The 12,652-nt window shown below is 35.5% G+C and overlaps 1 protein-coding gene across 3 annotated transcripts in view; it reads right to left on the bottom strand.

Annotated features, from left to right (window-relative positions):
• Positions 1-12,652, bottom strand: part of LOC110831440 (uncharacterized) — a 61,134-nt gene that overhangs the window by 20,788 nt on the left and 27,694 nt on the right. For all 3 annotated transcript variants that reach the window (XM_022067435.2, XM_087357942.1, XM_087357941.1), the window contains exon 18: positions 755-11,616. In XM_022067435.2, coding sequence (XP_021923127.2) covers positions 755-11,616 — 10,862 coding nt within the window. The remainder of the gene's footprint in view (positions 1-754; positions 11,617-12,652) is intronic.

The following is a 12,652-nucleotide window of genomic DNA, read 5'->3' as shown; positions in this document are numbered from 1 at the left end:
CCTTTCAGATTAACCTTTTCATCTGTGCATCACAGTATAGATATGGTCCACCTGGCTGTGTTCTGGTACTGTTAAACCACCCCAGATTAAAAATACAGCTGGCAGACCTATAGTATGGAGATTTAAATCCTTTGTTCCCATACATTCAAGGTTAACAAAGGGAGAGCACTTTATAATATCTTAGCTGCTTTTTTACAAGTTAAAGGTACATAATGATCTTCACATATAGTTTCAGGTAGAGATGCCAGTGCAGTTGATATAGCACTGTTAAATAAACATTAACTGATGATAAATGTATATCAAAGGAACTTGGTTACATTTGTTGTTCTGTACAAGTTAATTTTGTAAGTACAACATTAATTATTGTACCTTTATGCAGGTTACTGGGAAGGAAATTAAAAATATTTCATAACATAAAACAGTTTGCTGTTTTAAGATGTAGCATACTGACAGTTCTGTATATGAATTTTGGGATTAGTGAAATTACATAAAGAACTTGTACCTAACAATTAAGTACTTCCATGAAGATGGCTATCTTCTGGGATGTAGTCCAATGTAGTATGATAAATATTTACCAAAGTTTCAGAGGTGCTTGCTGCCTCCATCATCAGGACATCATGATCCTAATAAAGGTGTAAACAAGCACCTCTGGAACGTTGGTAAACTTCTACCAGACTACACAGCACTGCTACCCAGAAGACAGCCATCTTCACATACAATGCTGCGAGAACCTGAAATTCTTCCAAGTACTTACATAAGTTTGTTGACACATAGTTGCATGTCTTGCAGATAGAACTCATTCCTCCTGTACATATTCTTCATCTCCTCCCCCATATCCAGGAAGTCCATGTAGATTTCACGTATTTCAGTCATGGAAGTTGAAACTATATGATCTAACAAGTCCTCAAACACTGGATATATTTTATTGCATTTGTAAGCAAAATCCTTCAACCAGGCTTCAGAGAAGCCATTACCAATGCTTTGAACCACATGGGTGATATCAGAATACTCTTGTAGGATGCCAGTCTTCAACTCAGTAAGTGCACGTGGTTGCCACTTAATCCTAGACCATAGTTGCTGACTTGAGTTGAGTCGTAACATAATCACAACATCTTCATACTCAGCCTCATACAAAACATGCTTAATTCCAAATGTAACTTCACGACAATGGGGCATTCCTGCATACATCTTGTAACTGCGACTACTTCCATAGCGGACCTCCAGTTCTGCCCTTGGTTCCATTATATGAATACTAGCTTCCACTCTCATTGGTTCCTTCTGGTTCATAAGAAGGTCAATCATTGCACCATAATGACCATTACTGCCACTCATTATCAGTCCGTGAACCTCAAGCTGATTCTCTGCTGTTCTCACTGCAACTGTAATTTCATTTTGTAGTAAAGCCATCTTTGCCATAAGTTCTATCCTGTGTTTCTGTCCCGTATATGAGTTCAAGTACTCTGCAGATATCCTGCCACTTTTGTCTCTTGAAGTTTGTGCTACCTCTGCATTAATTTTTAGGTCTGTGGATGTCGGTATATGGTACAATGAACATCCCATATTTAATCCTACAGATGTATTTGTAGAATTTTGCACATATGCTTCCATTGTGATCAGTTCCTCTGGCAATGGAGAATATTCAACCTCAATTTTCACAGTAAAAGGTAAATGATTACATGATAATCTGCCATGTTTTTCAATGCGAATAACCAAATCATTCATCATGGCTGCATGCTGTAATACAATTTCCAGAACTGGCGAGAAGTGTCTGAGTGCAATACCGATTTTCTTGTTCCTGTCTTCTAGAGCATCCCACATAAATTCTGTTCCTATATCTGCATATTTTACAACACCAGTTTCCAACCTGACACTTGCATAGCTTCCTAGTTCAAATGACCTGCGTGGAAGATCAATGCGACCCATAGTAGAAAAAGCAATGATATCAGAAGAAGAATTTGTATTCAAAAGAGTTCTGAAGCCAACAATTTGGTCTTTCTTCCATGAGAAACTACCTGCATGTTCGATATGTGCTAGTGATACCTGACGGGTTATATTAAGCATCAAAACACGTGAAGCAAGTTTTAAAGTGGCTGACATATCCTCTCTGTCATCTGGGCCATGAACAATTGTAAAAATAATGCCAAACTGTGATCTTTCAGATGGATACATATCCCAAAGCAGTTCTCCTTGTATTTTGATATCCCTGCTGATATCACAAGAACACACAAAATAAGCTGACCTCCAAGGTGTCCTCACTTCAGCTCCAAACAATGTGACCTCATCACTGTGAATATGAAGGCCAAAGATTTCTTTCGAATTGTGAATGATGCTTGCAAGAACAGATTTCATTACATGTATCTCCACATGCACCTCAGCATTCTTTAGGACTGTGAGTGGAGATGAGAGATGTGCTCTTATGACAAATGATTTTGGCTTGTCTGTCTTTGGATTCCCATAATTAGCTTTAATTCTGTATGTCTGCCCAATCAGATTAAGAATCACTGTGCCTTTGAAAACTGTTTCTTTTAAATTTCCTTCCAAGGTGATGGCCAGCTCTTCTTTATTCCAGTGTCCTCCTACAACGCTCCTGAATATTCCATATTTTTCTTCAAATTTATTACTCAGCACCAAGGCAACATCTTCCAGAACAGTTATAAATGGAATATGGAGTTGGCTGACAAGACTTACTTCATTATAATCTTTCAAATGATAATTCAGTTCAAATCCAAAAGGCTTGGAATTCCCTGGGTAGTTAAGAGAGGTGATGATCAGGCTTTGTGAGGGTGTCAAACTGACATACATCTTTAGTCCATTTTGTTCATATCCATAAAATGGAGTATTGAGTTGAAAAAGGAGAGTGCATTCCAGACTTCTTTCACTACCAAGAAGGCCTTCTGAATCAATTCCAGTATAGGACAGACCATACCTCAGCTCAATTTGGTTGCTGTCCCATTCAATGTTGATGTGAGTGTAATTTAGTGCATTTTCAGTACCTAACACGCTTTCTCCATTCTGGTCTTTTATGTCCACACTATAATGACCAATGTTGTCACCTACTGGAATGTCTATTTCAACTTTTACACAAGAAATAGGAGCTCTTTCAATTTTTAAATCTCCACCCAATTTTCTGAGTTTGTACTGAGCTCCAAATCCTACTTGCTGGACATCTTCCAGATTGACAAATGTTCCGTGCAGGGAATATGTGTTATTATTCCCAAGGTTTAGGATAATACGAGGTCTCATGCTGTTACTAAACTTGAATGGTATCAAAATCATAGCACCATAGTTCTCAGTATCTTCCCACGGGGGCACAAATATAATAGCTGTATCAGTTCCAACAGAAGATAAGTGGAATTTTACAGATAACTCTGTTTTCAATGTTGCTGATGAGAACTGAGTAGATAAACCCAAGTCATATGTCTTGTCACCACCTAATTTGAATATTCCGCACACATCTACATACTGAACAAGAGGTAGTTTTGGTGCTTCAAAATTCAGGTATACCATGCAGTCATTGTGATTCATGGCTCCTTCCAGCATAATATACTCTCCATATGACTTATTACCATGGCTAGCATACAAGGTTACAGAATTATTCTCTGTTTTCAGAATTAGTTGAACAGTCTTCTTTGGGAGATAGGGACTCATTACATTTAGCTCAGTATCCAATGGCAGTATCTGTTTATGCCTAAGAGCTATGCTGCTTACAGTTTCCAAGAAATTTAATGAGGTTTCAGCTTGAATTCTATATCTGTTCACCATGATAGAAGCATTGAGACTCAGGATTGTCTTCAGTGCAGCAGTAATCTCTGCCATGATTGATTTTTTCTCCTCAGAATTGTTAAGTTTAAATGTAGCATGATAATGTTCTGTTCCAGTGACAAACTTCAAATCTACAAACATGTTTTTAATATCACGCTTAGCAGTAGCTGTCACATTCACTTTTCCATTTGAGACTAGTGGAGACATCAAAGCAAGGTTTCCATGAAAGCCATTTTCAGATGTAAAGTGATACAAAACTTTATGCTCCATAGCAGAAGCTCTGACTGTCAAATAACCATCATTTTGCTCTGTTATCAATGTAACATTAAGTACATCTATTACTTCAAGATGTGCCCAGCTCTTTTCCATTAATATCAGGGCTTTCTGGGTGCCAAGAATCTTGCTGCTGACATGTGTTATTACTTTAAAGATGCCATTATCATTCTCATATAACACCAAAATAGTATGAACGGTGTCACCCTCATATTTACATTCAAAAATCTTCTGTGAATCTTGCAGATTGTAGGTAATTCCAACTTTATAATATACAGGGCCAAGTAATGGTTGCACATTGACAATGCATTGTACATCTACAGTGTCTTCTGTTTTTCTTAGGAAAATGGCTACAGCACCAGAACTTGTATTGTATTTATAGGAAACTGAACCATATAGATTAGGGCTATATGAACCTTCAATGTCCAAGCTAAAGTATTTTATTTTGAGGAGTGTTGAAGTGTTAAGTTTAAAATTTCCAGCCAATGATGTATGATTGATTTTGTAACCAAATGTGATGCTGTCTTCATTGAAATATAGTTTAGTTTTCAGTTCAGATTTGTCATCATATTCATAGGAGCCACCCAGAATTGTGGTGGATTGCATTTCAGGTGTTTGTGCATTCCACTTTACAATAATATCATTTTTGGAGATGGTGTATGAGCTGTTCATTGTATATATAGAACTACTAGTTTTAATTTGGAGATTGGCATTCACATCCCACAGTGTTTTACAAGTTAAACCACCTTCCAACAATGGGTGATGGACATTAAGTTCTGCGAACATATCCTTTAAATTTAATGTACCTTCAGCACTGATGATATTTTCTGTGTTTGTGCTTCCAAATAAAAGTTTTGCAGACATGTTCTTAGGGTCTTCAAATTGTAGTGTCAGGTTGAAATTAGTTTTCTCGTATGTTGGTATATTAATGATTAAGGAATGCTGCATAAATCTACTCTGAATAATGTGATGTACATAAATACAGTTTTCTTCATTACCCACTTCCAACTTCCCTATAAATTCAAACTGTGTATCTTCATTCTTGATTGATCCTGATGCTATGATCTTCTCAAAACCTTCAAATGGTGTCTCCACTTTAATAAGCTGATTGCTTGGCAAAAAGTTGGCAGAAATATTCACCACTTGGCTTGCACTCCATTGTCCTATTGCTGAAGCTGTAAGATTTTCAGTATCAAAGGAAGCAGCAAAGGACAAATTTTTCAGCAGCGTAACCGAAGGCATTTTTAGTGTAGCTCCAATATAGTAGCCCAATTCATAATCATATTTAATGTCAAATTTAATGTCTTCAATTTGTATATAAGGAACTACTAAAGTGAGTTTACCACTAAGTTGGCCATCCTTATTCTTATATTCTCCATTAAGAGTGTACAATTTATCATTCCATCTTATTGTAAATGTAGCAAAGGAACCAATTAGAAGTATTCCATCAGCAGTAATTTCTTGGGCAAAGGTGAATGGTGTTTTGACAAATAATTTTCCTTCCATTCCTGCTGAGCTGAAAACTCCTTTGACAAGAAGACTTACATCAGCAAACTTGGCTATAAAAGATGCTCTTTTAGTTGAATATTCAAAATCATAACCAGCTGTTGCAAACATTTTCTGACCATTGAGCTCAGAAATAAAATCTATATCAAATTTTGATTTATTTATAAAATATTGTATCTGGCCTTCCAGCCTCGTTACTTCACTTTCCATCTGTAGGACCATTGTAACTGCTGCAGTTTTCATATTTTCATATTTGCCATGCAGATTAAGCTCACGTTTACTCACATTGTTAAAAGCAACAGTTCCATTGAAAAATATATTTTTCACTCCCCAGTTAACAGAAAAAAGTATTGTCATTATTTCTGATCTCTTTAAGAGGAATTCAGCATTTATATTTTCCAAGCCAGTGAATGGTGTGTTAATATTAGCTTTTAGAGAGTCAGGTGCATATCTGAAATCAACAGCTAAATGTTTTGTAGAATCCCACGAGCAATCCACATTGACTGTAAGTCCAGATGTCATATCTAGGTTAGCTGTGCCATACCAGCTCTTGAGATATTTGATGGGCAGAGACATGTTGCCCCTTAAACCAATGTTATTTCTGGTTTTCCACATAAGGAAAGAGATTTCACCATTTCTGTCCTCTTTCTGTAAAAGTATTTTCAATCCCTTGTGGGTTGTATTCATACTATATTGGTTACTCATTTTAAGAAAAGAATAGTGTTTAATCGGAGTCTTTAGAGCAATGGATATTACTGGAAGATTAGATTTATGCAAAGTCAAATTTGTACTTAGGCTATACATATTATGACTGACTTGATATTCAATATCAAGGACTTTGTATTCAGTAGTTAAGTCATAGCCAAGAGAGAAATTGATATCACTGCATTTGGTAATGAATTTAGATTTATTTGGCATGAAATTTAATGAAATCATTAGCTCTGTCCCACCTAAATGCATTTTAGATAATAATTCTATACTATTGTTATTCAATAATTGGTAAGCAAGGCTAATTCTGTAATTATAAAAGAAACCAAAATAATCAGCATTTAAAATATTAGCTTCTGTGGCCTTATCCAAATCCACATTGAAATTTAGATTGCAGAAAGGTATATTATGCAGCATTAGAAAGAGACCACCATCAAAAGTCATGATGTTTTTGATATTCCAGTGTAACTTGTAAGTGGAAGTGTATGGATACAATCGATGCAGGTATATGGGTTTAATGTAAGACACTTGAGCTGTAACATTTCTCAGACTACTCATGTTTAGAATAGCATCAATTACAAAATTTAATTCATAACCAAGATTGATTGAAATTTTAGCTGTCTTTGTCAAAAGAGTATTTTCGAGGCTCCACGCAATCCTATGTTCTGTTATTTGACCATGTCTGGTCAAAGATCCTAATAGTTCTCCCTGCAGGAAATCAAAGTCAATGATACCTGAAATGTTTGCATCAAAGTTTCCTGTGTCGAGCTTTCCTCCAAGGATTAAAGAGTCAGTTGTATCATAGAAAAAATGAGAATTTATCCTTTCTAAAACATGTAAAGAGCTTGATATGTCTAACTTTGCTTCTAATGAATTCTTTTCAGACACTAATTCTCCACCCACTTCAAAATGGTGATTATTAGCAGTTACATTCAACACTGCTGTCTTCTTAGTTTCAGACTTTATGTACTGAGTCTGGGCATCAAAATTTCTGAGCACTGTGAAAGGTGTGACAACATGAACCTTCCATATGTCACTAATATTTGTATGCTCCAGGCTTGTGCTGAATTCAGTTATATCTTCATTCCTGCTAATAAATAGCTTAGCAGACTTCTTTATATGTTTGACTTCAAAATGAGCAAGTAGTGTATGATTTTCGTGCCCTTTAAAAGGTGTAATAAGTTCAGTATATATATAATCATATCCTTGCTTCCACTGGAAAGAGAATTTCTCAAAACCTGTAATAGGTGATGTGAAAATTGCATTCAAACAACCAGTTGCTTTGTTATTTCCCAAATCACCAGTGTTCTGTTCCAGGGTGCCTGCTGTTATAAAATCAGTATTAAATCTGACAAATGTTTCTCCTGGATAGAAGCGAATTGATAAGATTTTTGTTTCATGTCCAGTAGTTAATTTAAGATCATAAATAAATACAGATAATGTAGTACTAAGGTTACTACTCAAGTCCAGAATAGTTCCTGCATTTTTCATGACTACAACTTGTATGATATGAGGAGGGAACAGTGGAGTGAAATACAAGTTAAAGCTGAGATGCTCAAAACTTTTTGGTAGGAGAAGTGTATTCAGTTCAAACTGGGCATCTATTTCTTTACTCCAGTCAATAAAAATATGTGAGGATGATTTCAGAATATACTGGGAGTCTTTGAGTAGAGACACAGACAGTGTAAATTTTTTTCTATGCACCAACACTCCACTGGCATCAGAAGTAATAATGAGCTCATACGTTGTATTAAACGGAGTACTGAAACTAATAGCAGCAATGTTATTTTCTAACTTAAATGATATATCCAGTATTGTCAAATGTCCATTCCTGACAGCTGTTACATTTGCAGACCTTTCATTATTTCCAGTATGATATGTACCATGCAACAAAATGTCTTCAGCATATTTTAAAGGTGTGTCAGTTCTTATGACAGTGCCATCATCACTGAAGGTTTCATGACCTCCAGAATTATTTTTTGTTCCATTTTTTTCCACTAGGAGATTCGCGTAGTAGTCATGTGTTAAGTCATACTTTGCAACAAGCAGCACAGACTCAAATCCTGATATTGGAGTATACATTTGAACCTTGGCTTGCCCAATCTTAGAATCAGCTGTTCCAGATATTAAAAATTTGTATATGTTCATGGTATCCAGAGTAATGGCCAGCTCTGCAGTTTTTTCATTATGTAGGAGGTCATACTGACCATACAAAGTGATCTGCTCCATGCCTGGCAGAGTTGTAAGAAGTTCTGCTTGGATTTCAGAGGTCAGTGCACCCAAGACAGTGGTACTTAATAATTCGAGTGAATGTTCACCAAACTTTACTTTGAAATTTGTCTGTTTTTTGTCTTCCTGAATTCTGAAAGATCCTGAGAGATTTACATCTGTGTACCCATCAATGGGAGTGATGATTTCACCCACTAATCTGTTTTTTTCCAGTATCATCTGCATGCTCATAAATTTAACTGAATTATTGTTTACATTTAAACTTACTGAAGCAGGAAAAATTCTCAGATCATACTCTCCCTTAATCTCAATTTGGGGTATCATCAATAGTGGTGATACAATACTGGCTGAAATTGTGCTATTCATTTTTTGCAAGTCCAGATCTATATTTAATTCACTTCTTCCAGTAGGCATATCCAAATAACCGTAGAACCTTTTCTTAATCCTCGAGTTGACATCGTCTTCATCATTATTGAGATAACTAATTATAGCTTCAATGTTCTCATAACCTTTTAGTGGTGTTGTTACTACAAGTCTTGCTTCATTATTCAGTGTGAATGTCCCATTCATCATGTAATCCTCCTGATCTTTTGAGAATGTGAGTGTTACAATTTTCTGACGTTCTTTTGATCTAGACACAGTTGTGGTACACTTCATCTGTTTATATCCACTGACAGGCGATTTTATATCTATGCTTGCTGTCAAAGAACCATCAGCACTGATAAGCAATGCTCCTGCCATTTCTACCACTAACTGGTTACGAGATATAACTATGTTGACAGTTCTCTCCAGAGTGCTGGGTCTAAAGCCATATCTTAGTAAAAGTGATAATTCCTTCAGAGCTTCAAATGGAAGTTCTACCTTCACCATGCCATTACCTTCTTCTGAACCAAATGAGCATTCACTATCTATATTAAACTTCCAGGAACTTTTAACCAGCTGAAGATTTAATCGCTTCTCACTTGCTCTTGTATTATAAGAATAATGAGCTGATACTGTCTCATACCCTTCAAATGGCGTCTTAAAACTGGTTTCTGCCATCATTGCATTTAGGAATGAATCATTATCAAACCATAGTTTAGCAAGAATATCAGTCTTCTTACCATTATTATCATAGGTTAGCTCAATAGCATGGTCATTTGAATCTGGAACATCATAGGTCCCATAAACTGAGATACTGTGAAAGCCAGGAATGTGACTTGTCATGGCTACACTAAATTTTGTGGAATATATATCTGAGCTGAATAAACCAGACATTGTGATATCTTCATAGTTTTGTGACAAAGTCACGACTGCCAGTTTGGTTGGTTTTGCCATATTTACTTGTCCAGACAATGACAAATTCTCCCAGTTCTGGAAAGGTGTTTCTACATTAACAGAACCTTTATACACATTCTTTTCCAACAGCAAAGACAATCCAAAGCCCATTTTTTTATCTCTCCATGTTCCCAGGGCATGAGCTGTTATCTCTGGATCAATCATGTTATAACCAAAACTTCCACTAGCAAGGTCAGTGTCTAGATTGGAATGTCTGATAAAAAAGTCTCCTGATGTTTTCATCATGTCAGATTCAAATTTTAAGTTAGATTCTATGTTTACTTTCTTACTGCCCCACTCTGTCAGTATCTGCCCTGTTATTTTTGATTTTTCAATACTGTATGAAGCATTTACAACAATAGGTTTATGGAATGGAGAAGTTATCTCCATACATAATATACTCTGCAACAACTGATACTGAATGTCTGTCTCAATCCTTATCTCCTTATTATGCCAGAACTGTAAGATAAGACTTGGTCTAATGTGAGAGCTGTCAACTGGAAGTTCGTACAGAATGTTGATAGGATCTGCCCTAGGTATGATAATAACAGCTTTTGCTTCCCTGATGATGAAGGATTGAGGATCTTTGTTAAAAGTAATTATTCCAGTTGCATGTTGACCATTAAGACTAGCTGTCATCTCATGTTGTAATTTTACTCCATCCTTAAAACTCTGTTTGTTTTCAACGAAGCCTGTTTTTCTTGGAGTCATAAAGTCTAGTTTGTTTCTCCAGTTCAGTGAATCATTGATAATGAAAAAATTGATGAGTGTTATGTCCCCTGGCAAGTGAAGACTGGTATTAAATATCCCTTGTGAACTTTCATGATCAAATGATAACTTTATATGTTGTGGAAGAAGTGAACCATTTGTAGTCATGTCAAAATGAATAGACAAAATGTCTCCAGCATTTTCATATCTGCCAACAGCTATGGTGCTTATGCTATTAGTATTCCACTTTCCTCTGCAGTTAAAGTGTAAGTTTCCTGGCAGGAGTTGATTTCCAATTTTTATGCTTATGTTCTGACTTGGCATTTGTACTCCAGCAGATAGTTGCACATTTGAAAAAGAATTGACTTCACCATCCAAATACAAAAACAGAAGGTTCTTTTCTGCCAGACTTATTAAGAGAGTTTCATTGAACTTTCCATTCCCAGTCTTATGTATTACATCTATCTTGAAATCTTCTATAAATGGTGTTTTGAGCTGTAATCTACCATCAAAGGAAGAGTTAGATTTTGATCCTGAGATCTCAAACATAGTGAGATACTCTTTGAAAACTGCATCACATTCCATTCTTAAGTGAGTAGTACCACTGCTATCCTGGAATTTTGTAAAATTGTATTTAGCAGAAGTAATTTTATAACCAGTGAATGGAGTGACAATTCGGAAAGCTCCTGCTATACCATCAACTTTCTTCATGACAAATTCAGCAGTGATTTTATTTTTTGATCCCCATTGGGTCTCTAAACTGCCATCAATTTCTGTGGAACTTTCTGTGAATTTCATTGTGTACTTCACAAATTCTAGGTACTGAACAGGGCTGTTAAATTGTATGTCTCCAAATAAACTTGATTTGTCAGATTTCCAGTTTGCTTCAAGAGTTGACTGTTTGGTGTTGTAGTTGAGAAAAGCAAAGGTTTTAATAGTCGGTTGGTCATCTGTATTTGATCTGAAGTCAAGCTCAAAAGAAATGTGTGCAATTGCAGGAACAGTGCTGTTTAATTGAGCTCCCACTATCCAGCTGCGTAAGTTTGAAACAGTACTGATCCTCCTCACATTCATTGTAAGATACAGCTTCTCTTCCTGCCAGGAAGTATCTACCTGTTATCACAAAATAAAATAAATACTGGCCATAAAACAGAAAATAGATCATGCTCCTACACTACTAAGCAACAATGTACCAGTAAATATTGTTAGTTCACTTCTAAAAATTCTTCTTAGAAGCATGAACTGAATTCAAGGTTATGAACACTTTTTGTTAAGAATGGGATGTCAGAAAAATGTAAATAATTCTTATTTTATTGCTCATGTTTATGGTGTATATATGTGTTCAGGTGAAATATCAAAATTTAGTAGGAAGAGTGTTTATAAACTTGTATACTGTATATTATAGCTATTACAGATTATTGTTTTTATAAATGAGAACTAATACACATTTGCCACACCCAACATTGCAGTCTGTGAAAACTGAAAAATGAAACTTCCACAGCCACTATTTAATATAAGACATTTAATTTCTAATACCAAAATCATAAAAATTAATGTGTTTCATAATTCAGTTTCATCACTGCAATCTCTAATGACAGAATTTTACCGAATGGGTTATTAATTTATTTAACTTTAATAGCTGAGATTATATAGCATCAAATGATAGAATGTGTAATGAATTGAAAATATCCAGAAGTATTTGTGGCCTAGATTAAGATATCCCAGAATTTGCCTAGAAGGACTGAGGCAGAAAATAAAAATCTGTATCAGGAACTTTGGTGTCTTGGCCAAGACTGGAACACATGACTCCTCAAATATGAAGTAGGAGTGCTAATCACTTGGTCATGATGTTTGAGCATCAGGCTCATTATGATTGTATTTGACAATACATACTTTTTATTAATATCATTATTTGCTGTTGAAGGTTAAATTCTTTATTTATGACAATTTTTAATAAGTACAGTCACTTTAATAACCTAACTTGAACTATACCATAATGTAATAGAACCTAAGATTCAGCATTGCTGATACCGAAGTCTGTCATCTGACACAATCTTGAGCCAGTTTCATTTTACTCCCATTTTCATAACCTACTGCCAAAAGATCCATATTAGGTGATCTGTTTAAATAATGTTTGTAATATATATTC

The sequence above is a fragment of the Zootermopsis nevadensis genome, unplaced genomic scaffold (genome assembly GCF_977971745.1).
Source record: "Zootermopsis nevadensis isolate Lab colony 2312 unplaced genomic scaffold, Znev_1.0 Znev_ptg000029l, whole genome shotgun sequence".
In the NCBI taxonomy this organism is placed as follows: Eukaryota; Metazoa; Arthropoda; class Insecta; order Blattodea; family Termopsidae; genus Zootermopsis; species Zootermopsis nevadensis.
Note: the sequence above shows the minus strand (reverse complement) of the source record. Positions and strands in the feature narration are given on the sequence as shown.